Genomic DNA, 26939 nt, shown 5'->3' with positions numbered 1-26939 from the left:
CTTGGAGACAAGCCACCAATGCAGCAAATTTCACAGCTAAACACAGTGAAATACACGGGCCAATGTCACTGCTGGCAAGAGGAGCTCCTTTAAGTTCAGTGGCATTGCATCCACTTGGAACGGTGCTGATGGATTCTGCAAGTGCAGCTCAGTAATGTTGATGCTGAAAGAATTGATAAAAGCGACAACAGGATGTGATAGTATAGAAATAGTTATGAAATTGAACTACAGTAAAAGACTTGCCAGAGGAAAAAATGGTTCAGTCCATTCCATCCCACGCCTGCGTTAGAGTCTAAAGGGTGTGTTATGCTTTCCCTTTCAGCAACATGCGTAAGCCCAGAAGTGGAGCATGGAAGAACAAATGGGGTACAGCGTGCCTACAGACCCAGAGACATGGTTGTGTTTGAATGCGACGCTGGTTACACCTTGAGTGGCAGCGCTGAGACGGAGTGCCAAGATGATGGTAGATGGGATCCTCGTGTCCCCACCTGTGAAAGAAGTAAGTATGACTAAGGCTTTGATCCCGTTGTGATGAGTCAGACCTGGCAGGGCTGAGCCGGGAGGCCAAAAGGACTGTGGGATTAGTTTGAGACCTGACAAGGGAAATGCAAATATCTGTGTAGTTATCCCAGTGTTCCCTGTGTTCCTCTCCATCGTATCTGGGCTCTTCCATTCTCCAAAAAGATCCCTGAAGAACTGAGTCCTGGTCAGTTTTGCCCACTTAACCTCCCTCCCAAGTTAAGGGAACTTGTGGGTGGCCCCTACCAATGAATAAATAGTCCCAAAGTGGCAGCATTTCCCATATAAACACAAAATATAGAGTGGAAATGGCGCTTGGAGCCTTACTTAGGCATCTGGGAAAATGTTTGGGGGTTACAAGAAGCATAACAGAGTCATCATTCTTTATAGGCATTTGGGGGGATGTGAATGGATGGAGGTATGTGATCTGCATTTGTCTCACTGCTGTTGTGCTGGACATGACTCAACAGAAGTATGCAGATATTTTCCCTTCTGGAGATCAGCCTGCATGAGCTCTGCTTCAGTTAAAGCTCTCTTCCCTCCCTGTAGCGGTACAGTGTGTCTCTCCTCCAGCCATCGCCAACGGGAAGCCCAGTGGCCAGGCCTTGGCAGTGTTCACCAGTGGAATGTCTGTAAATTACAGCTGTGAGCCCGGCTACTCCGTAACTGGGCAGGCATCTATTTATTGTACGGCATCCGGAACCTGGAGCTCTCCCCCTCCTCGGTGTGAAGGTGCGTTTATGTTCTGTTACCTAGAACTAAGAGGAAGAAGCTCCTACCACAGGATTTAACTCAAAAGACAAAGTCACAAGTGCAACAAATTTAAGAGCAAGGAATTAAAACTGTATAATTAGACACAGGGTGAAACAAATGCTTTTGAAAATAAATGTGCTGAATGCAAACTCTGCACTCCTGTGCACACATACACACCACATTAGTGAAACATTAAAAAGCTGCAGCTGTGTGAAACCCGAGGCACCCCTGACATAAATTAGAAACACTAGTAACTAATTTCCACACTCCCCTCACACTCACAGGCACGCTATCCCCATCTTGCCTCGTTACACGCGAGTAAAGAGGAAAGTGTGTCCCCCAAAGGCAAACAGGCCAGTATTGTTAAAGACCATGGTGCCAAAATGAGGGTCCCTCACGGGGAGCTCTCCCACCAGCCCTGCTCTCTCTGTCACTGAGAGGGATCACTCTGGGGACTCTATTCACCATGAGAGGAGCAGTACGGTTCCTCATGGGATGTGGTTTTAGACAGGGTTGCGCTATACTCTTTTTGCATTTTAGAGGTTAAAAGCAACACCATAAACTCTCTTCCCAGAAACTGGCAGGGAGTCAGTGCAGAGTACAGGCACCAAGGGCCCACTGAACAGCACTGCTTGCGGGGCAGGCTGACGCCTTCTGTGGCTTTTCAATTTCAGAGGTTCTCTGCATCGCCCCAGAAATCCAGAATGGAAGAAAAGTAGCTGGACGTGGACCTGTCTACAGACCCAGGGACACGGTTAGGTTTGAATGTGATCCTGGCTACACCCTGAGCGGCAGCCGTCAGATTCAGTGCCGAGATGAAGGAACCTGGGATCCTCCTGTTCCAGTCTGCACACAGGGTGAGTGTGAATCAAGGTTGACTGCAGGGTAACTGAGATGATCAACATCTGGTCGGGATGTGCCTGGACGCAAAAAAATAAACGTCTTTTGAATCCTGGGGTCACTGTTCAGCTGTGAATGGGGAACATACAAATATCCGCCCACCCCCTAATCTCTTGAGTGTGCTCGTCCCTGTGATAGCTGATCCCTTGCGTCCTGCCCTGCCCTCCTGACAGGCAGAGATCTGGCAATGGTCTGTCTCACTGAGCATCCTAAAGCTGTGAATGGAAACACAAATCAGCAGAACTCGTCCCACTCTCCACAAATTATATTTTGGATTCTTAAGGGAGTGAAGGGCGATTTCTAGGGACCGAAAAGTAGCAGATTGGGAAAATCTGAGTTCGGGGTGAAGGGGAATCGAGGTCGGTGATATTTAATCTTTTTTGGATGTGTCGCATCACCGGTGCGATGCAGGGTTTGACACAACACAGGCATCCTGGGCTTTTCCCCCTCCTGGAGACCAGCCTATTTTATGCTCTTCTTGAACAGGGTTCAGATTTTTTTCCCTGAAATATTCTTCATCCCCTCTCCCCCCTTTAGTGTTGCTGTGTCCCCCACCTCCGGTCATCGTCAAAGGGAAGCACAATGCCAAGCCTTTGGCAGCTTTCCCCAGTGGAACATATGCGAACTACAGCTGTGAACCTGGCTACGCCCTCCGTGGAGAGGCTTCGATCTATTGTACCACATCTGGAACTTGGAGCCACCCTTCTCCTCTATGTGAAGGTGAATGGATTTTCGGTTGGCTTCTTCCTTTTGTCAGTAACCCAGCAGGATGGATAGTGAGAGAAAGAATGTTCAGACACACCATCTAATGCAACAAAATTCACAGCTGGGAATAGGTTTCAGAGCAGCAGCTGTGTTAGTCTGTATCCGCAAAAAGAACAGGAGGACTTGTGGCACCTTAGAGACTAACACATTTATTTGAGCATAAGCTTTTGTGAGCTACAGCTCACTTCATCGGATGCATTCAGTGGAAAATAGAGTGGGGAGATCTATATACATAGAGAACATGAAACAATGGGTGTTACCATACACACTGTAACGAGAGTGATCAGGTAAGGTGAGCTATTACCAGCAGGAGAGCTGCGGTGCGGAGAGGGAAACATATTGCAGTGATAATCAAGGTGGGCCATTTCCAGCAGCTGACTGAGGAACAGTCATGGGAGAGGGAGGGGAATAAACATGGGGAAATAGTTTTGCTTTGTGGAATGACCCGTCCACTCCCAGTCTTTATTCAAGCCTAAGTTAATAGATTCCCCAGGGAGAGACACAGGGCTATAATCACTGCCGGCACAAGAAGCTCAGTTGACTTTGGTGGAACTTGCACACTGATGCCGGTGGAAGCGTGGCTCTCTGAGTGCTGCCGGACAAGATTACAGTTGAAAGGATTTATAAAAGTGTCAGAAGGAAGATGGAATAGTGTAGAAATACTCACGAAAATGAAGTTAAAGGCTCTGCAAAAGAAATGACTCTGTAGACAAACTCCCACGCAGACTCTTAGGGCATGTCCACCCATCGATGTTGCAGTGGTTTCACTAATGGTGTGAACCCAGACACTTGCTGTTATTACAAATGCAAATATATTCTTATGAGACAATTGAATTTGAAAATGTAAACGAAGGAAGTGGCAGAGAGTGCGTTCACCAGAACAGTCTGAAATCTCCCAAGGTGCGAATCTGGGTGTGTACACGCTGCTAGATGCAATGAGAGGTCAGCGCTCACGGTTGAGGCAGCACGAGGAGCGGTTATTTATGTTCCCACGTCTGCCGTCGGTGAGGTGTGCTCGTCTTATCGCCTCAGCCGCTAGATGAGAGTAAGAGAGAACTGAAGTGTCTTGCGTCAATGGGATGTCGTATCAGTTTGTGAAGGGCTTGGGCCCTTTAACAGATGATGCTCTATGTGGATATTAATTCCGTTGGGCATTGCTGAACCTATAGAGTCCTATGCTTTCAGGCCAGAAGCCACGATTGGGACCCTTTCGTCTTTCGCTGACAGTACTTCTGAAAAATGGCACATTTTAGCGTCCTGGGAGTAGGGCAGCCCAAGGATGGATATTAGGACCTGAGGTAAACAGGGCAGGTGTACATGTTGTTTTAGTTGATTGGGAAATAGAAGTTCTTGTGCCAGCAGTGAGTTTGGCCCAGTGTGTGTTGTTTTAGGTTCAGTGTCCAGCTATGAATTTTATTGCATTAGCACCTTTGTCTCATCGTTCTTTTTCCCTCGGCTTTAGTCCTAGTGTAATACCTGGAAGAATATTTATAAAGCAGATCTGCAGTTGTTTCTTTGTAACTGTTGTTGTATCTACCTGCACCTGACATGGTACATGGCAGCAGAGTAGATATGGTTCTTTTTTTCTCATATGTATTTCCTTTCTTCCTAGAGGGCTGTGGAGTCCCAACGAGGTTAAGCTTTGCTGAGCTGAAGAGGGAGTATAAAAATCAGTCTTCCTTTCCTGTTGGGAAGACTATAAACTATACTTGCCGGCCTGGATACAGTAGACACCCGCATATGCAATCCACTATTACATGCCTTGAAAATCGAACGTGGTCAGAAGCATTCGAGTTCTGTAAAAGTGAATATCATAATGAATTTTGTTTCTATTGTTCAATAAAGGTCTTTGAGGCACTAAGTTGTGTCCACGCTGCAAAGTGTTACGTATCTTTAAATAGTTAATAGTGACTAGTAAAGCTCACTCGCTGTGCCTATTCTGGGCCCTTTTAAATGCCATCTTTATGGGGAGTGTTAAATATGGACAGTTCCTGGGGATAATTGTTGCATTGAAAGAGAGAAGCCTAATCCGAGCCTTGTTCTCCACCAGAGAAATCGTGTGGTCATCCAGGAGAGCCGGAGAACGGCAGAGTTATTGTAACAGATATCCATTTTGGGTCAACTGTCAACTTCACGTGTGAAGAAGGGTAAGTTTCAGACTGCCTGAGCTGACTACTTGTGCTTCGCTTACAGCTGTGGAACACAAATGGATATCCTCATATTCTCCCAACTCCTGAAAGCAGTTTACTCTTCCATACTAAAGCAGCCCTCCATCTTCTTGGCTCAATCAATATAATTTTTATATGCGAGGAAAGACGGATTGGAATAAGTCTCCCTCTTTTCTTCACTCATGCTCTGCCATTGATTGTACAAACTTTAGTTGCAGTTTGGCCAGCTGAATGCTCTGCCTGCAGGTGCTGGCTGAGCACAGATGTCTCCTGTGGAGAGTAGGATCCAAGTGACCAGGGCAAACCTTGGAATCTCTTGGATTTTACCCCTGCTTGGACACGGGAATAGTTCTTCTTCGGAATCATTGGAAATGGCTGTTTTCCCGTACGGAGTTGGGTGGAAGGGTTTTCACTGACTAACTGCCCACCTGCCAGACTGATGAGGTGTCTCCAAAGGGAAACCCTGCTGGGGAAGGTGCCCGAGTGAGAATGCTGGGGATACGGTGGCAGAAGAGGGCGTCATATGCCCGCTCCATTTGAGGATGAGGACTGTGCTTCAGGGGTCTGCAGCTGTAGTGCTGGTTTGTGACCTTGTAGAGCGTGTCCTATGTGAGGGCGAAAGGGAAGAACCTGTGACCACAGGAAGTCCCATTTCACAGACACTGCCTGTAATGACAGCTGGCTGCTGAACTCCAGAGGTCAGCTCAGCTGAGGTTTGCTGTATAGCGTCTGTGTTTTGGACCTCTCTGCTGGGGTGGGGTGTTACTCCTGCATGCATTACAACAGTCTTGATTGACTTAGTTTATGAATCTCAAGCTAGCCAGACCCCAGCTGGGTCTGCCTGGCCCGCACCCACGGAAATGTATCTCCTCCATCATGAGAAAATCAAAACCCCTCTTGGCAACCTGCCTGAAAATGCCAGGGGGAAATGCTGTAGTGGTGTTCCTAGTTTGCCTTTGGCTTGTGGTTCAGTGGTGGGGAATGATCCATCTGATGTGGTGAGTAGGACTTGAGGGAACCAGAAGGAGATCTGTGAGACGGGGGATCCAAAATAGCAGCTCATTGGTCCGACATGGGCTTCTGTACTAGAGATTAATTCTACAAGAGGCTGGGGAGTTCGGCTCTGGCAAGGAGCATTTCTCCAGTGGTGGTCAGTCAGAAGTCAGTGGTGTTGGTCCCCACCTGCTGTGGCTGGGGAGAAGAGCTTCCCAGAAGAACTGAGCTTCTCAGGAAAGCTCAAACACCAAAGAAATAGATGAGAACTGATAATCCCCTCTGCCTAACAACAGGCACCGGTTGATTGGACGGCCTTACAGACGATGTGACATTTCTGGCATGCGTGTTGCATGGACTGGTGATGTTCCCATTTGTGAGCGTAAGTAGGTCACAACTGTCTGTCAAAGTGCTTAGGTACCCCCCCCCCCCAAATGTGAATAAACAGATATGGAAGAATTCTGATCCCCGCCCCAGAAAGTCTCACCTGAGGCACAGAGTGATTATGTGACATATCGTTTAGGGAATCAGTCAGTAGCCAAGTCAAAAATTGAACCCAGGTCTCCTGAGTCCAATGCCGGTATCTTAAGAACCAGACCATATTGAAGGGGGGTTGCACCTTAGAGAGAACTGTCTGTGTTAAGTTCCTGGCAATCAGAATTTGGTGTTTCTTTGATAACTGAGTAATAGCAAAAGGCATTCAGCTTGGTATGGCAAAAATGCCCCACCAAGGTGGTTATTGGCCCTTCTGGATTTCTGAAGAGCACAACAGGTTTACCTGATACCCACTTATATTCATCCAAAACCAGACACGAAGCTCATTACCTGTGCTTTAAGGCGTTCGCCTGCCCTGGCGTGCTCACCAGCTTATGGTGCAGCAGGAAAATCATGCGTTTTTCAACACCTGGTAAGGATTCAACAGGTTGATCTTAAAACGGTCCATATGAAGGAAGGTGTAGACCATTAAGACACTATCCTAGTAAGTCTCTTTCACAGTTTACAGACCATCAGTGCGAAAGAGAATTGGGTATAATTACCCATTGCGCATGACCTGTCGGCCTTGCTCGTTCTAGTGGTTTCATAGTTAGGGCTCCTAAATTTCTTTAGCAGATCAAATAACTGGAGCTGCTTCTCTACCAGCAATGATTCTAAAATACACTCCTCCTGTGTGTCTCCAGGTATTCCGTGTCTTCCGCCTCCAGACATCCCCAATGGAAGTCACAGTGGCGAGTTCACAAAAAACTTCTCTTTTGGGTCAGCTGTAACCTACAAATGTGAAAATGGTTACTTGCTCACTGGAGAGGCCTCTATTCACTGCACAACCAAGGACGGGCTAAACGGCGTGTGGAGTGCACGTCCCCCTCGGTGTGGAGGTAGGGTTTGTGGAGGTGAAAAACTCCTGCCAGCTCTGCTGTTTCATGTATAGAAAGTTCAGGTCTAGACAAACCCACAAATGTGAGACTCCAGTTAAATCCCTGCACTTAGTGTGCCTGCCTGTGGCAACATCTCCACAAGATTTTCCAGGATTCATGTTGGAGACTGAATAGCTCTGGAGCAGGGCTAAAGATCTGAGATAGAAACTGGTGCCACCGGATGCACCCAAAGAGGAGCTCTGTGTTCAGCCCATGTAGGGTCATAACTTCTATTAAGGTTGTTAAAGACCTTTGATCCCAGCCACAAGGGAATGAAAGTGGGGGATGTTATGGTAGCGCTCCATTTCCCATTAGTATGGGGATGTCTATTCTTGGCATTTGAAGGGACAACTGAATGCCCATCAGGAAAATCTTCCTTAAAAGGAAAAAGAATTAATCCTGCGAGATCTCTGTATGCGGAACATGCATAGCGTTTAGTAGTAATTCCTTCAGTGTGGATGCAAAGTCTACCCCCCTATGAGTGAAGGACACAGGCTTGCTGGTGCAGTGGATAATGGGGTGGAGTAAAGCTGTGTCAGTCCCAAGCACTTGACCTCTTATTACTAATGCCCTGGGGATAAATATAAGCCAGACTTGTGGAATTTTATATTTGGAGGAGTATGGTAGGCAAGCTGAAAGACCTGGCACTTCTAACGGTAATGAAGAGAGGGTACGTTGCTGGGACCACCAGCTTCCTGAAACCTCTCTGGCTTGACTGTGCAGATTGCTGAGCTCCCTCAATGTCTGAGGTCAATGGCTGTGAAGGCCCGTTGGTTCCTTGTAGGACTGAGCTCCTTGGCTCTACCCTGGGGGTGCTCCCATGACTTGGAGATTGGTGCACAGGACACTCCTTGAGAAGATTACCCTTGCGAAGTTGCTATGAAGGGACCTAAGCTGTTACCAGTGTGTCTCCATCTCCTCCTCTTAGGGTGGCCCTCCACATTTCCCACAACAATCTGTATTTTCAAGTAGGAATAACATAGAGGAGTGCAGCAGTTCTCAAACTGTAAGTCAGGACCCCTAAAATGGGTTGCGGCCCCATATTAATGGGGTCACTAGATCTGGCTTTACTTGCTTGGGCCTGGGATCGAAGCCCTAGCCCGCTGCCTGGGGCCGAAGCCAAAGCCCGAGTCCCACCGCCCATGGCCTAAGCCCGAGGGTGGCCTGGGTGGCTGGACTCAGGTCACAGGTTCCCTAGCTGGGGCTGAAGCTCTTGGGCTATGGCTCCCCCGCCTGGGGCACAGGGGCTCATGCTTTGGCTTTGGCCACCCTGCCCGGGACGGCGGGGCATAGGCTGGCTCAGTCTTTCTTCCCCCGTCCCGGGTCGTGTACTAATTTTTGTTGTCAGAAGGGGGTCGTGGTTTAATGAAGCTTGAGAACACATGGGCTAGTGAAACAAGTTACATGGAAAATATTGAAAGTGTAAAAAAGGCTTGAGAGCTGCGAAGGCTGCGGAGATGTTTTTCTTCCTCTCTGGCCCTGTGTTTCAGCTAAAGCGTTTCTTTTTCAGAGGTTAGATGCCCAGCCCCACAAATCCAGAATGGAAGAAGAGTATCTGGTGATAGACGTGTCTATTTATATAATGACAGTGTTACCTTTGAGTGCGATCCCGGCTACACCATGAAGGGTCACAGTCTGAGTCGGTGCCAAACTGATGACACGTGGGATCCACCTCTGCCAGTCTGTGAGCCAGGCAAGTGTCAAAACTCTGATTTGTTTGTATTATGCATCTAGAAACAGGTTTCCCTTCTGTCTGATCCGTGAGCACCTCCAACGCTAACCCCGTCTGGATCTGTCCTGCCTGCTGCTCGCCTCAAATCCAGAGACTTTACAGACTGGTTTGAGGGGAGAGGTGGACGGTCCCAGTTGTTAGGAACAGACGTAGAGGATAAGAAATGAACCAGGTTGGGGGCAGTGCTGGCAGGGCTCCGAGAGCAGTGGGGATGACAGATGAGTAAATTTGTCCCTTCTGTTTTATTGCAAAGCTTGTGCTTTCCCACAATGCATTTGGGGGTCAGGATCCCTCCAACTGCAGCAGCTGCAAGAAGTGACCCAAGTTGGCAAGAGCCATGGGTCTGCTGAGGGGGAATTACTGTACCACAAAGGTGAAAGCAGAGCACTTTTATCTTCTTCTGCTCAGGATCCTCATGTCTGTCCCATCTTGAAAAGGGAACTGGAAGTGATTAGAAGATGATATTCAATAACTTCTTGGTCCACCGCAGCTTTTGCGAGTGGTACTTCTGCTTCCTCTGCTGAATTTCACTATTTTTATCAATTATGATCGGTCCTTCCAGAAACAACAGATGCTTTTCACTCTTTCTTTGAACGTACTTAGATAATACCTAGATTTTCAGAAAGCCTTTGACAAGATCCCTCACCAAAGGCTCTTATGTAAATTAAGTTGCCATGGGATAAGAGGGAAGATCCTTTCATGAATTGAGAACTGGTTAAAAGACATGGAACAAAGGGTAGGAATAAATGGTAAATTTTCAGAATGGAGAGGGGTAACTAGTGGTGTTCCCCAAGGGTCAGTCCTAGGACCAATCCTATTCAACTTATTCATAAATGATCTGGAGGAAGGGGTAAACACGGGGGTGGCAAAGTTTGCAGATGATACGAAACTGCTCAAGATAGTTAAGACCAAAGCAGACTGTGAAGAACTTCAAAAAGATCTCACAAAGCTAAGTGATTGGGCAACAAAATGGCAAATGAAATTTCATGTGGATAAATGTAAAGTAATGCACACTGGAAAAAATAACCCCAAGTATACATACAATATGATGGGGGCTAATTTAGCTACAACTAATCAGGAAAAGGATCTTGGAGTCATCCTGGATAGTTCTCTGAAGACATCCATGCAGTGTGCAGCGGCAGTCAAAAAAGCAAACGGGATGTTAGCAATCATTAAAAAAGGGATAGAGAATAAGACGGAGAATATGTTCTTGCCCTTATATAAATCCATGGTGCGCCCACATCTTGAATACTGCGTACAGATGTGGTCTCCTCTTCTCAAAAAAGATATACTGGCATTAGAAAAGGTTCAGAGAAAGTCAACTAAAATGATTAGGGGTTTGGAACGGGTCCCATTTGCGGAGAGATTAAAGAGGCTAGGACTTTTCAGCTTGGAAAAGAGGAGACTAAGGGGGGATATGATAGAGGTCTATAAAATTATGAGTGGTGTGGAGAAAGTGAATAAGGAAAAGTTATTTACTTGTTCCCATAATATAAGAAGTAGGGGCCACCAAATGAAATTAAAGGACAGCAGGTATAAAACAAAAAAAAGGAAGTTCTTCTTCACACAGCGCACAGTCAACCTGTGGAACTCCTTGCCTGAGGAGGTTGTGAAGGCTAGGACTATAACAGGGTTTAAAAGAGAACTGGTTAAATTTATGGAGGTAAAGTCAATTAATGGCTATTAGCCAGGATTGGTAAGGAAAGGTGTCCCTAGCCTCTGTTTGTCAGAGGTGGGTGATGGATGGCAGGAGAGGGATCACTTGATCATTACCTGTTAGGTGCCCTGGAGTGAGTGACCCTGGCATTGGCCACTGTCGGTAGACAGGATACTGGTCTGGATGGACCTTTGGTCTGACCCAGTATGGCCATTCGCATGTTCTTATGAAGGTGTAATACGACCCTCTAGTTCCTGTACGCTGAATAATCATGGAACCATTTTTTGTTTTTCCCGCTCACACTGGTATTTCAGTCAAGCTCTTTTCTATAATGGGGTGGGGAACAAGATTGTTACAAATGAGTTAAAGATTCATAAAAACCAATAGGCATTAAGTACTTGCAATGTAACGCACTGTATAGTGAGCCGATATTGTCCAGTGATTTTTGGTTGACTAAATTAAGATGCTTAAAGTAGCCTGATTTTTGGGGGTGGGTGGGTGGGTGATGAGTGTCTGTAAATTACCATTGTGATCCTGGCTCCTCCCTTTTTGGGGAGGCATCACTTCACTGTACAGTGTCTGCAGCCTGGAACTGCTTCCTCCTTCAATATGAAGGTGCGTTTCTGTTTTGTTAGCTGCTTCCCTTTGCTTCGCTCGGTGTGTCAGACACACACGAGGGTTTAAATTGAGACCACGAGAACTTTGAGACAAGTCACCAATTCAGCAAATTCCACTGTTGGGGACTAAACCTCCAGTGAGACTCACCGGGCCAAAGTCACTGCTGGCAAGAGGAGCTCCTTTAACTTCAGCAGCATTGTATCCACTTGTACCAGTGGTGAATGATTCTGTGAGTGCAGCCGGGTAATATTCATGCTGAAAGAATTGCAACAGGTGACAAGAGGACGTAAGAGTGTAGAAATATTTATGAAACTGAAGTAAAAGACTTGTCAAAGGCAATGGCTCAGTGGGTAAACAGCCCATTTCATCCCACACGTGCGTTGGAGTCTAAAGGGTTTGTTATGCTTTCCCTTTCAGCCACGTGCGTAAGCCCAGCAGTGGAGAATGGAAGAACAAATGGGGTACAGCGTGCCTACAGACCTAGCTCCTGTGAGGGGCCCACAGTTTGGCGTCTACTCCTTGCACAAGCTCCTATCACAGGATTTAAGATAAAAGACAAGCTCACCAGTGCAACAGAATGAATAGCAGGGAATTAAAGCTCCATTTAATTAGACACATGGTGAAATAAATGCTTTTGAAAATAAAGGCATTGTATGCGCATTCTGCGCTTGTGCACACAGATACACCCCCCACGAGGAAAATATTGCAGGGGCAGGACGGGAAAAAGCATCTGTCTATATCCCGAGGCACACTTGACATGAATCACAAAAACTGGAAACTAATATCTACGCTCCCCTCACACACACAGAAACACACAGAAACACATAAACCTGTGCCGCCAATCCCTACTCCTTGCTACACACTGCGTCAACAGAAAAGATTTGCAGTGGGTACTGGAGAGGCCAACAAGCCTGAACTGTTTCAGACCAAGTGCAAGGAGTAGATGCCAAATTGTGGGCTCCTCACAGGAGCTCTCCTGCCAGCCCTGCTCTCTCTGTCACTGAGAGGGAGCCATCTGGGGCCTCTGCTCCCCACAAGAGGAGCAGTATGGAACCCTGTGGGATGTGGTTTTAGGCAGGCTTGCATGATAGTGTTTGCAGTGGAGAGGTTAAAAGCAACACCATAAACTCTTCCCAGAAACTGGTAGGGAGTCAGTGCAGAGCACAGGCACCAAGGGCCCACTGAACAGCACTGCTTGACGGGCAGGCTGACGCCTTCTGTGGCTTTTCAATTTCAGAGGTTCTCTGCATCGCCCCAGAAGTCCAGAATGGAAGAAAAGTAGCTGGACATGGACCTGTCTACAGACCCAGGGACACGGTTAGGTTTGAATGTGATCCTGGTTACACCCTGAACGGCAGCCGTCAGATTCAATGCCGAGATGAAGGAATCTGGGATCCTCCTGTTCCAGCCTGCACACAGAGTGAGTGTAAATCAAGGTTGACTGCAGGGTAACTGAGAAGATCAACATCTGGTAGGGATGTGCCTGGACGCGAAAAAAGCCAACGTCCTTTGAATCCAGGGGTCACTTTTCAGCTGGATGAAATGGGGAACATACAAATATTCACCCACCCCCTAATCTCTTGAGTGTGCTCGTCCCTGTGATAGCTGATCCTCTGCATCTGGCAATGGTCTGTCTCACTGAGCATCCTAAAGCTGTGAATGGAAACACAAATCAGCAGAACTCGTCCCGCTCTCCACAAATTATATTTGAATTTGCTTTCCCACAATGCATTTGGGGGTCAGGATTCCTCACACTGCAGCAGCTGCAGAAAGTGACCGAGGTTGGCAAGAAGGGACCTGCTGAGGGGAATTTCTGTAACTTAAAGTTGAAAGCAGAGCACTTTTATCTTCCTCTGCTCAGGATCCTCGTGTCTGTCCCATCTTGAAATGGGAACTGGAAGTGATTTAGAAGATGATATTCAATAACTTCTTGGTCCACCGGAGCTTTTGCGGGTACTTCTGCTTCTTTTGCTGAATTTCACTATTTTTATCAATTATGAGCGGTCCTTCCAGTAACAACAGATGCTTTACACTTTTCCCTTGAATGTACTTAGATTGTCCTTAGATTTCCAGAAAGCTTTTGACAAGGTCCCTCACCAAAGGCTCTTATGTAAATTAAGTTGCCATGGGATAAGAGGGAAGATCCTTCCATGGATTGAGAACTGGTTAAAAGACAGGGAACAAAGGGTAGGAATAAATGGTAAATTTTCAGAATGGAGAGGGGTAACTAGTGGTGTTCCCCAAGGGTCAGTCCTAGGACCAATCCTATTCAACTTATTCATAAATGGTCTGGAGGAAGGGGTAAACAGGGGGGTGGCAAAGTTTGCAGATGATACAAAACTGCTCAAGATAGTTAAGACCAAAGCAGACTGTGAAGAACTTCAAAAAGATCTCACAAAGCTAAGTGATTGGGCAACAAAATGGCAAATGAAATTTCATGTGGATAAATGTAAAGTAATGCACACTGGAAAAAATAACCCCAAGTATACATACAATATGATGGGGGCTAATTTAGCTACAACTAATCAGGAAAAAGATCTTGGAGTCATCCTGGATAGTTCTCTGAAGACATCCATGCAGTGTGCAGCGGCAGTCAAAAAAGCAAATGGGATATTAGCAATCATTAAAAAAGGGATAGAATAAGACGGCGAAGGGCAACTAAAATGATTAGGGGTTTGGAATGGGTCCCATATGAGGAGAGATTAAAGAGGCTAGGACTTTTCAGCTTGGAAAAGAGGAGACTAAGGGGGGATATGATAGAGGTCTATAAAATTATGAGTGGTGTGGAGAAAGTGAATAAGGAAAAGTTATTTACTTGTTCCCATAACACAAGAAGTAGGGGCCACCAAATGAAATTAATGTACAGCAGGTTTAAAACAAATAAAAGGAAGTTCTTCTTCACACAGCGCACAGTCAACCTGTGGAACTCCTTGCCTGAGGAGGTTGTGAAGGCTAGGACTATAACGGGGTTTAAAAGAGAACTGGATAAATTCATGGAGGTAAAGTCAATTAATGGCTATTAGCCAGGATTGGTAAGGAACGGTGTCCCTAGCCTCTGTTTGTCAGAGGCGGGTGATGGATGGCAGGAGAGAGATCACTTGATCATTACCTGTTAGGTGCCCTGGAGTGAGTGACCTTGGCATTGGCCACTGTCGGTAGACAGGATACTGGTCTGGATGGACCTTTGGTCTGACCCAGTATGGCCGTTCTTATGTTTTTATGAAGGTGGAATATGACCCTCTAGTTCCTGTACGCTGAATAATCATGGAACCATTTTTTTGTTTTTCCCCCTCACGCTGGTATTTCAGTCAAGCTCTTTTCTATAATGGGGTGGGGACAAGATTGTTACAAATGAGTTAAAGATTCATAAAAAACAACAGGCATTAAGTACTTGCAATGTAACGCACTGAATAGTGAGCCTATATTGTCCAGTGATTTTTGGTTGACCAAAATAAGATGCTTAAAGTAGCCTGATTTTGTGTGTGTGTGTGTGTGTGTGATGAGTGTCTGTAAATTACCATTGTGATCCTGGCTCCTCCCTTTTTGGGGAGACATAACTTCATTGCACAGTGTCTGCAGCTTGGAACTGCCTCTTTCCTCAATGTGAAGGCGCGTTTCTGTTTTGTTAGCTGCTTCCCTTTGCCTCGCTTGGTGTGTCAGGCACACACGAGGGTTTAAATTGAGACCATGAGAACTTTGAGACAAGCCACCAATGCAGCAAATTTCACAGCTATGGACTAAACCTCCAGTGAAACACACAGGCCAATGTCACTGCTGGCAAGAGGAGCTCCTTTAAGTTCAGTGGCATTGCATCCACTTGGAACGGTGCTGATGGATTCTGCGAGTGCAGCTCAGTAATGTTCATGCTGAAAGAATTGATAAAAGCGACAACAGGATGTGATAGTATAGAAATAGTTATGAAATTGAACTACAGTAAAAGACTTGCCAGAGGAAATGGATCAGTCCATTCCATCCCACGCCTGCGTTAGAGTCTAAAGGGTTTGTTATGCTTTCCCTTTCAGCAACATGCGTAAGCCCAGCAGTGGAGCATGGAAGAACAAATGGGGTACAGCGTGCCTACAGACCCAGAGACATGGTTGTGTTTGAATGCGACGCTGGTTACACCTTGAGTGGCAGCGCTGAGACGCAGTGCCAAGATGATGGTAGATGGGATCCTCCTGTCCCCACCTGTGAAAGAAGTAAGTATGACTAAGGCTTTGATCCCATTGTGATGAGTCAGATCTGGCAGGGCTGAGTCGGGAGGCCAAAAGGACTGTGGGATTAATTTGAGATCTGACAAGGGAAATGCAAATATCTGTGTAGTTATCCCAGTGTTCCCTGTGTTCCTCTCCATCGTATCTGGGCTTTTCCATTCTCCAAAAAGAACTAAGAGGAAGAAGCTCCTACCACAGGATTTAACTCAAAAGACAAGGTCACAAGTGCAACAAATTTAACAGCAAGGAATTAAAACTCGAAATAATTAGACACAGGGTGAAATAAATGCTTTTGAAAATAAATGTGCCGAATGCAAACTCTGCACTCCTGTGCACACATACACATTAGTGAAACATTAAAAGCTGCAGCTGTCTGAAACCCCAGCAGCCTTGACATAAATTAGAAACACTAGCAACTAATCTCCACACTCCCCTCACACTCACAGACAGGCACGCAATCCCCACTCTTGCCTCGTTACACGCGAGTAAAGAGGAAAGTGTGTCCCCCAAAGGCCAGTATTGTTAAAGACCATGGTGCCAAAATGAGGGTCCCTTACAGGGAGCTCTCCCACCAGCCCTGCTCTCTCTGTCACTGAGAGGGATCACTCTGGGGACTCTATTCACCACAAGAGGAGCAGTACGGTACCTCATGGGATGTGGTTTTAGGCAGGCTTGCGCGATACTGTTTGCATTTTAGAGGTTAAAAGCAACACCATAAACTCTTCCTAGAGAGTCCAGAGCACAGGTGTAAAGCGCTCACTGAACAGCAGTGCATGCCAGTGCATGCTGATGCCTTCTGTGGCTTTTCAATTTCAGAGGTTCTCTGCATCGCCCCAGAAATCCAGAATGGAAGAAAAGTAGCTGGACGTGAACCTGTCTACAGACCCAGGGACACAGTTAGGTTTGAATGTGATCCTGGCTACACCCTAAACGGCAGCCGTCTGATTCAGTGCCAAGATGACGGAAACTGGGATTCTCCTGTTCCAGCCTGCACACAAGGTAAGTGTGAATCAGTGTTGTCTCCTGAGTAACTGAGATGATCAACATCTGGTCGGGATGTGCCTGGACGCAAAAAAATAAACGTCTTTTGAATCCTGGGGTCACTGTTCAGCTGTGAATGGGGAACATACAAATATCCGCCCACCCCCTAATCTCTTGAGTGTGCTCGTCCCTGTGATAGCTGATCCCTTGCGTCCTGCCCTGCCCTCCTGACAGGCAGAGATCTGGCAATGGTCTGTCTCACTGAGCATCCTAAAGCTGTGAATGGAAACACAAATCAGCAGAACTCGTCCCACTCTCCACAAATTATATTTTGGATTCTTAAGGGAGGGAAGGGCGATTTCTAGGGACCAAAAAGGAGCAGATTGGGAAAATCTGAGTTCCGGGGTGAAGGGGAATCGAGGTCGGTGATATTTAATCTTTTTTGGATGTGTCGCATCACCGGTGCGATACAGGGTTTGACACAACACAGGCATCCTGGGCTTTTCCTCCTCCTGGAGACCAGCCTATTTTATGCTCTTCTTGAACAGGATTCAGATTTTCCCTGAAATATTCTTCATCCCCTCTCCCCCCTTTAGTGTTGCTGTGTCCCCCACCTCCGGTCATCGTCAAAGGGAAGCACAATGCCAAGCCTTTGGCAGCTTTCCCCAGTGGAACATATGCGAACTACAGCTGTGAACCTGGCTACGCCCTCCGTGGAGAGGCTTCGATCTATTGTACCACATCTGGAACTTGGAGCCACCCTTCTCCTCTATGTGAAGGTGAATGGATTTTCGGTTGGCTTCTTCCTTTTGTCAGTAACCCAGCAGGATGGATAGTGAGAGAAAGAATGTTCAGACACACCACCTAATGCAACAAAATTCACAGCTGGGAACAGATCCCCAGGGACACACACAGGGCTATAATCTCTGCCGGCACAAGAAGCTCAGCCTCAGCTGCTCAATGAGAGTAAGAGAGAACTGAAGTGTCTTGCGTCAGTGGGATGTCGTATCAGTTTGTGAAGGGCTTGGGCCATTTAACAGATGAGTCTCTAGGTGGATATTAATTCTGTTGGGCATTGCTGAACCTATAGAGTCCTATTCTTTCAGGCCAGAAGCCACGATTGGGATACTTTAGTTTTTCACTGACAGTACTACTGAAAAATGGCACATTTTAGCATCCTGGGAGTAGGGCAGCCCAAGGATGGATTTTAGGACCAGAGGTAAACAGGGCAGGTGCATATGTTGTTTTAGTTGATTCGGAAATAGAGATTCTTGTGCCAGTGGTAAGTTTGGCCCTGTGTGTGTGTTATTTGAGATTCGGTCTCCAGCTATGGATTTTGTTGCATTAGCACTTTGTCTGAACGTTCTCTTTCCCTCGGCTTCAATCCTAGTGTAACACCTGGAAGAATATTTATAAAGCAGATCTGTAGTCATTTCTTTGTAACACTGTTGTTGTATCTACCTGCACCTGACGTGGTACATACCAGCAGACTGGATACGGTTCTTTTTTCTCATGTGTTTTTCCTTTCTTGCTAGATGGCTGTGATGTCCCAACGAGGTTAAGCTTTGCTGAGCTGAAGAGCGAGTATAAAAATCAGTCTTCCTTTCCTGTTGGGAAGACTATAAACTATACTTGCCGGCCTGGATACAGTAGACACCCGCATATGCAATCCACTATTACATGCCTTGAAAATCGAACATGGTCAGAAGCTCTCAAGTTCTGTAAAAGTGAATATCATTATGAATTTTGTTTCCATGGTTCAGTAAAGGTCTTAATGGCCTTAACATTTTGCAGCGTGGACACAACTAATGTGCCTTTAAATAGTTAATAGTCATTCGTAAAGTTCTCTCTAGCTGTGCCTGTTCTAAGCCTTCTAAATGTCTTCTTTGTGGAGTGTGTTAAATATTGACAGATCCCTGGGATCATTGTTTCATTGAAAGAGAGCACCCTAATCCTAGCCTTGTTCTCCACCAGAGAAATCGTGTGGTCATCCAGGAGAGCTGGAGAACGGCAGAGTTATTGTAACAGATACCCATTTTGGGTCAACCGTCTATTTCACATGTGAAGAAGGGTAAGTTTCAGATTGCCTGAGCTGACTACTTGTGCTTCACTTACAGCTGTGGAACACAAATGGATATCCTCATATTCCCCCAACTCCTGAAAGCAGTTTACTCTTCCATACTAAAGCAGCCCTCCATCTTCTTGGCTCAATCAATATAACTTTTATATGCGAGGAAAGACGGATTGGAATAAGTCTCCCTCTTTTCTTCATTCATGCTCTGTCATTTATTGTAGAAACTTTAGTTGCAATTTGGCCAGCTGAATGCTCTGCCTGCAGGTGCTGGCTGAGCACAGATGTCTCCTGTGGAGAGTAGGATCCAAGTGTCCAGGGCAAACCTTGGAATCTCTTCGATTTTACCCTTGCTTTGACATGGGAACAGTTCTTCTTCTGAATAATTGGATCTGGCTGTTTTCCCATACGGAGTTCGGTGGAAGGGTTATCACTGACTAACTGCCCACCTGCCAGACTGATGAGGTGTCTCCAAAGGGAAACCCTGCTGGGGAAGGTGCCTGAGTGAGAGCGCTGGGGATAAGGTAGCAGAAGAGGACGTCACTTGCCCTCTCCATTTGAAGATGAGGACTGTGCTTCAGGGGTCTGAGAAATAAAGGTCTGCAGCTGTAGTGCTGGCTTGTGCACTTGTAGAGCATGTCCTATGTGGGGGCGAAAGGGAAGAACCTGTGACCACAGAAAGTCTCATTTCACTGACACTGCCTATAACAACAGCTGGCTGCTGAACTCCAGAGCCAGCTCAGCTGAGGTTTGCTGTATAGCGTCTGTGTTTTGGACCTCTCTGCTGGGGTGGGGTGTTACTCCTGCATGCATTACAACAGTCTTGATTGACTTAAATTAAGTATCTCAAGCTAGCCAGACCCCAGCTGGGTCTGCCTGGCCCACTCCCTCAAAAACTTATCTCATCGGTTATGAGAAAATCAAAACCCCTCTCGATCAGGCATAATAATACCCCTCCGCCAGCAACCTGCCAGAAAGTGCTGGGAGAAAATGTTGTTACTTGTTTGCATATGGCTTGTGATTCCATGGAGGAGAATGATTCTGCTGATGTGGTAAGTAGGACTTGGGGGCACAGGAAGGACATTTGGATCCCCTGGCTCAAAGAATGCCAGCTCATTGGGCCTACACTGGATTCCGTTCTGTGGTTTAATTCTACAGGGGGCTGGGGAGTTCTGAGTTGGCAAGGAGCCTTTTCTGTTATGATCATCACTCAGTAGTCAGTGGTGTTGGTCCCCACCTGCTGTGGCTGGGGAGAAGAGCTTCACAAATAATTGAGCTTCACAGGAGAACTCAGATACCAAAGGAATAGGTAAGAACTGATAACCCCCTTTGCCTAACTCCAGGCACCGGTTGATTGGACAGCCTTACAGACGATGTGAGATTTCTGGCATGCATGTTGCATGGAGTGGTGGTGATCCCATTTGTGAGCGTAAGTAGGTCACAACTGTCTGTCCATGTGGTTACGTGCCCTTTTCTCTTTTTTCTGCTTGCCTCACAAATGTTAATTAAGAGGGAGGGAAGAATTATAATCTCCACTTTACAGTGGGAGAAATGAGGCACAGAGATTAGTGAGTTCTCCGGGTGATATATGAAGTTGGTCAGTGGCACAGCCAAAAATTTAATCCAGATCTCCAAATCCCGAGCCAGGACTTTAACCACAAGAGCCTCTCAGGGTTATAGGCATGACGAGAATTGTACACAGGACAATGCTTGAGGAGAGAACCCTTGCAAGGTTGCCATGAAGGGACCTACGCTGTTACCAGTGTATCTCCATCTCCTCCTCACAGGGTGGCCCTCCACATTTCCCACAACAATCTGCAGTTTCAAGTCGGAATAATATTGGTTAGTGCAACAAGTTACAGGGAAAATGCTGAGAGCCTAAAAAAGGCTTGAGAGCTGTCTAGGCTGCGGAGATGTTTTTCTTCCTCTCTGGCCCTGTGTTTCAGCTAAAGCATTTCTTTTTCAGAGGTTAGATGCCCAGCCCCACAAATCCAGAATGGAAGAAGAGTATCTGGTGATAGACATGTCTATTTATATAATGACAGTGTTACCTTTGAGTGCGATCCCGGCTACACCATGAAGGGTCACAGTCTGAGTCAGTGCCAAACTGATGACACGTGGGATCCACCTCTGCCAGTCTGTGAGCTAGGCAAGTGTCAAAACTCTGATTTGTTTGTATTATGCATCTAGAAACAGGTTTCCCTTCTGACTGATCAGTGAGAACCTCCAGCACTAACCCCGTCTGAATCTGTCCTGCCTGCTGCTCGCCTCAAATCCAGAGACTTTACAGACTGGTTTGAGGGGAGAGGTGGACGGTCCCAGTTGTTAGGAACAGACGTAGAGGATAAGAAATGAACCAGGTTGGGGGCAGTGCTGGCAGGGCTCCGAGAGCAGTGGGGATGACAGATGAGTAAATTTGTCCCTTCTGTTTTATTGCAAAGCTTGTGCTTTCCCACAATGCATTTGGGGGTCAGGATCCCTCCAACTGCAGCAGCTGCAAGAAGTGACCCAAGTTGGCAAGAGCCATGGGTCTGCTGAGGGGAATTACTGTACCATAAAGGTGAAAGCAGAGCACTTTTATCTTCTTCTGCTCAGAATCCTCATGTCTGTCCATCTTGAAATGGGAACTGGGAAGACACTAAATAGTGAACCTAAATTGTCCAGTGGATTTTGGTTGTCCAACTGAGATGCTTAAAGGAGCCCGATATTTTTTCTGGGTGGTGGATGTTTGTAAATTACCGTTGTGATCCTGACTAGTCCCTTCTTGGGGAGGCATCACTTCATTGTACGGCGTCTGGACCTTGGAGCAACCCTCACACTCAATGTGAAGGTGCGTTTCTGTTCTTTTTGCTGCTTCCCTTTTTCTCGCTTGGTGCGTCAGACACGCAAAAGGATTTAAATAGACACCACAAGAACTTTGAGACAAGCCACCAATTCAGCAAATTCCACAGCTGGAAACTAAATTTCCAATGAGAGACATGGGCCAAAGTCACTGTTGGCAAGAGGAGCTCCTTTAAGTTCAGTGGCATTGCATCCACTTGTACCAGTGGTGAATGGTTCTGTGAGTGCAGCTGGGTAATGTTCATGCTGAAAGAATTGCTACAGAGGATGTGAGAATGTAGAAATACTTATGAAAGTGAAGTAAAAGACTTGTCAAAGGAAATGTCTCAGTGGGTAAGCTGCCTATTCCATCCCACAAGTGCGTTAGAGTCTAAAGGGTTTGTTATGCTTTCCCTTTCAGCAACATGCGTAAGCCCAGAAGTGGAGAATGGAAGAACAAATGGGGTACAGCCTGCCTACAGACCCAGCGACATGGTTGTGTTCGAATGCGACCCTGGTTACACCATGAACGGCAGCCCTGAGACTCAGTGCCAAAATGACGGTAGATGGGATCCTCCTGTCCCTGTCTGTGAAAGATGTAAGTGTGACTAAGGCTTTGAGGTTGATCATCTTTGATCGTGTTGTGATGAGTCAGATCTGGCAGGGCTGAGCCGGAAGTCCAAAAAGACTGTGGGATTAGTTTGAGATCTGAAAAGGGAAATGCAAATATCTGTGTCGCTATCCCAGTGTTTCCCATGCTCCTCTCCAAAGTATCTGGGCTTTTCCACTCTCCGAAAAGATCCCTGAAGAACTGAGTCCTGGCCAGGTTCTCCCACTTAACCTCCCTCCCAAGTTAAGGGAACTTAGAGAAGGCCCCACCCAACTAGCCATCCAACCAATGAATGGTTCCAAAGTGGCAGAATTCCCAATGTAAACACAAAATAAACAGTGGAAATAACTGTTGGAGCCTTACTAAGATGGCTGAGAACATGTCTGTGGGTGTCAAGAAGCATGACTGAGTCATCGCGCTACATAGATATATGGGGGGATGTGAATGAGGTCGAGGGAATGGAGAATAGGTAGCTTTACCCCGGTGTGCATTAGGGTCACTGCTGTCGTGTTGGGTACAACTCAAAATGAGCATGTGGATCTTTTCCCTCCTATAAATTTAGCCTGCATGAGCTCTGGTTCAGTTAAGACTCTCTTTCCTCCCTATAGTGCTACAGTGTTCCTTTCCTCCAGCCATCACCAATGGGAAGCTCAGCGTCCAGGCCTTGGCAGTGTTCACCACTGGAACGTCTGTAAATTACAGCTGTGAGCCCGGCTATTCTCTTAATGGGCAGGCATCAATTTATTGTGCGGCATCTGGAACATGGAGCCCTCCCCCTCCTCAGTGTGAAGGTGCATTTATTTTCTGTTACCTAGAACTAAGAGGAAGAAGCTCATACAACAGGTTTTAACTCGAAAGACAAGCTCACCAGTGAAACAGAATTAATAGCAGGGAATTAAAGCTCCATTTAATTAGACTTAAGATGAAATAAATGCTTTTGAAAATAAAGGCATTGTATGCACACTCCGTACTCCTACGTGCGTATGCACAGATATGTACTCACGAGGAAAATATTTTTAAAAGCATCTGTCTGAAACCCTTACCACACTTTACATGAATTACAAAAACTAGAAACTAATATTCTCGCTCCCCTCACACACACAGGCAGACACACAAACCTCTGCCTCCAATCTCTACCCCTGCTACACACTGAGTGAACAGGAAAGATTTGCAGTGTGTCCCCTAAAGGCCAACAGGCCTGTACTGTCTAACAGCAAGCACAAGGAGTAGGCTCCAAATTGAGGGTCCCTCACAGGAAGCTCTCCTGCCAGCCCTGATCTCTCTGTCACTGAGAGGGATCACTCTGGGGACTCTATTCACCACAAGAGGAGCAGTATGGAACCCCATGGGATGTGGTTTTAGGCAGGCTTGCACGATAGTGTTTGCAGTGGAGAGGTTAAAAGCAACACCATAAACTCTCCCCAGAAACTGGTAGGCAGCCAGTGCAGAACACAGGTGCCAAGCACCCACTGAACAGCACTGCTTGCCGGGCAGGCTGACACCTTCTGCACCTTTTCAATTTCAGAGGTTCTCTGCATTGCCCCAGAAATCCAGAATGGAAGAAAAGTACCTGGACATAGACCTGTCTACAGACCCAGGGACACGGTTAGGTTTGAATGTGATCCTGGCTACACCCTGAACGCCAGCCATCAGATTCAGTGCCAAGATGATGGAACGTGGGATCCTCCTGTTCCAGCCTGCACACAGGGTAAGAGAGAATCTAGGTTCTATCCTTACTAAAATCAAGAAAATCAAGATACATCACGTTTACTTCTTCCCACCTATCTACTAGGCCAGTAACCCTGTTAAAGAAGGAAATTAGATTGGTTGGCATGATTTGTTCTTGACAAATCCATGCTGGCTATTCCTTATCCTGTTATTCTCTAGGTAATTATATATTTTTTTAATATTCAGTATCTTTTCCAGATATTGAAGTTAGGCTGATTGGTGTATAATTCCCAGGGTCCTCTTTGTTCCCCCTTTTGAAGACAGGTACTGTGTTTGCCCTTCTTCCTATCATGCTTGTGCTGTTCTACAAAATGGTAAGGACAGAAATGACTTAATGTGTTTTTCCCCCGCAAACCAACTAAAAATAAAATGGCAGTTGCCTGCCTTGAAGAGCCTGAAGTCATTCTCCTGCTGTGTTGTGCTCTTCAATGCAGTACTGAGAGAGTGCATAAAAACTAAAGACTGAAACAGACTATGAGTTGAAATCCTGGTAAAACTCCCACTGACTTCAGTGGGCTAGGATTTTGCTCTGTATGTCTGCATTCCTCCAGCGACAAGGCAGCAAATTACACCTTGGTACAGTAGTAGGATTACATGTTTGTTCTTGTCACCTTCATAAGTGAATATAACTACACCCAGAGCCGTGCCTTGGGTATGGCGAATTGGGGCGATCGCTTAGGGCCCCGTCCTTTGGGGGCCCCACAGACTGGTGCATTTGGCCTGGTGGGGTCAGTCCCACACCCCCTGAATGTATTTTCCACTGAATGCATCCGATGAAGTGAGCTGTAGCTCACGAAAGCTTACGCTCAGATAAATTTGTTAGTCTCTAAGGTGCCACAAGTCCTCCTTTTCTTTTTGTGGATACAGACTAACACAGCTGCTACTCTGAAACCTGTACCAGTCTGTAGATCCAGTATGTATAGAATAAATGGGAAAAATTCATGCCCTGTGTTAGGTTTCCACCTAGTGGTCAAATGACAATAGAGGTTGAAATAAGATTTGCCCTTTGCAGAATCTGCAACACAAACCTCCTGTCTATTTTGAGGCCTGCTTTACATCGAGATTTCCAATGCTAGACAGGTCTTTTTTTAAACCCAATTTAGTTAAACCAGTGCAAGTTTGTGTGCAGACAAGATAAAATGTATCCTGGGCTGTGTAGACAATACCTATCTGGGAGGGAAAAGAGATTGTTTTCAAATTTTTATTTGAACAAAGCTACACAGTTACACAAAATAAACTCAATGTGTATATGTCTCCTGAACATATCTGCATTAGTTGTTTCTAATTCCTGATCCCCACACACAGTTGCAAGGGCTTAACTAAAGGTGCTTTTTTTTTTTTTTTAAAGCAGATTTAATCATACTATTGCAACTTTGTGTGTGAGCACTCAAAGCAATTCCAACCTGGCTTATATCATTGTAGTCTGCACCTATAAATTATGAATGCAAGCTCAACTAAGATAAGAATTTTCAAATGATAAAAGCATGCCTACACGGGGGCTTGCACCCAGTTACCTATATTGATTTAAAGTCTGATTTAACTTAAACCAGTATGATTTTTGTGTGTAGACAGGCCCTAAATATGGGAAGGTAAAAATCAAACTCTCTCAACTTGAGGCCTGTCTAAAATGTAGTATGATATCCTAATATGGTTTGAGTTTTTTGACTGTGTAGATACCACCAATCAGTGTTACAACCATGGCTTTTGTTATGTTATTCTGTGTAAAACTCACTGCATTTAGGTTGGAGTTTTCAAAATATGTCTTATTCTCTACTTAAAATATTTCTCCCTATCAGTAAAAGGCAGTTCTCTAAGCAACAGCTTTGTCCTTCCAGCTTAACTCACTGTGTGTGTGACATGCTCCCGAGACTCGGGTGACCAAACAGCAAATGTGAAACATCGCGACAGGGGGTAAGGGGTAATAGGAGCCTGTATAAGAAAAAGACCCAAAAATCAGGACATCTGGTTACCCTACCCAAGACCCTCACAGTTGATATATGGTTGATTTAGCAGGTAAACGGAAAGAGCTTCTTTCTTGCTCAGCCAGTCAATACAGTGCTGAGCTTTCTCCTGTGCTGGAGGAGGCGATTGGGTTACAGTGGTTTATCTCCCTTTAAAAGTTGCAAGGGCCTTTCTATATAGCTGGCAATATGGGGAGGACTTTTAATAAATTTTGCTTTCTAGCTCTCACCAATAAAATCTGTAACATGCCTGATACAGAAAATGTTTGGATAAATATTTTTGAAGAAATCATGTGGCTGTGATTCATTTCATATTACAGTAGTTCAATTTTTTTCCCCTCTCTCTACCCCCAATTCTAGGTTCCTATAACTTCATCTCAGTAGTCCTCGGTAAGTAGTTTACTAAAAAGACCTGGGGTCAGATTCACAGCTGACTTCAGTGGACCTATGCTGATTTACCCTAGTTGAACATCTGGCCCATTGTTTCTAAACCTTCTTTATGGTAACACCCATTGTTTCATGTTCTCTGTGTATATAAATCTCCCCTCTGTATTTTCCACTGAATGCACCGATGAAGTGAGCTGTAGCTCACGAAAGCTTATGCTCAAATAAATTGGTTAGTCTCTAAGGTGCCACAAGTCCTCCTTTTCTTTTTGCAAATACAGACTAACACGGCTGTTACTCTGAAACCTGTCAGGATTCAGAAACCCTTGTGGGTACAGATAGAGGAATGCCATGACCTCTTAACTTTGCTTGGGATTTTGAGAGTTAATTAAAAATCTGCAAAGGCCAATAATACTGTTTCTGTGTTTCATAAGCCCATTTGTCAGACTGATTCAGTTTTCTCCCTTTTGTCTCTCAGGGATCGCAGGTGGGGCACTGCTGCTTCTCCTGGTTACCATCATTATCTCGAGGATTATGTCTAAGCAGAATGCAGGGTGAGGGATTTTTCTAAATTCCCATTCATTTCAAATATGTATGAACTGTTGTTTGGTTCCACAGTTTAATACTGGCCAAACATTTCATTAAATGACTCA

General features: G+C 45.8%; 1 protein-coding gene across 1 annotated transcript; it reads left to right on the top strand.

Moving 5' to 3' along the window:
• Positions 1-927: 927 nt before the first annotated feature.
• LOC140901476 (complement receptor type 2-like) lies at positions 928-23852 on the top strand. Its single transcript, XM_073320399.1, has 17 exons — positions 928-937; positions 1069-1251; positions 1947-2129; positions 2710-2847; positions 7301-7471; positions 9021-9203; positions 12755-12937; positions 15540-15716; positions 16548-16730; positions 17309-17491; positions 18248-18439; positions 18687-18783; positions 20127-20212; positions 20750-20932; positions 22025-22165; positions 22822-22904; positions 23739-23852. The coding sequence occupies exons 1-17, from the start codon at positions 928-930 to the stop codon at positions 23850-23852; spliced, it is 2490 nt and encodes an 829-aa protein (XP_073176500.1).
• The last annotated feature ends 3087 nt before the right edge of the window (positions 23853-26939 follow it).

Source organism: Lepidochelys kempii, chromosome 21 (assembly GCF_965140265.1).
Source record: "Lepidochelys kempii isolate rLepKem1 chromosome 21, rLepKem1.hap2, whole genome shotgun sequence".
In the NCBI taxonomy this organism is placed as follows: Eukaryota; Metazoa; Chordata; order Testudines; family Cheloniidae; genus Lepidochelys; species Lepidochelys kempii.
Note: the sequence above shows the minus strand (reverse complement) of the source record. Positions and strands in the feature narration are given on the sequence as shown.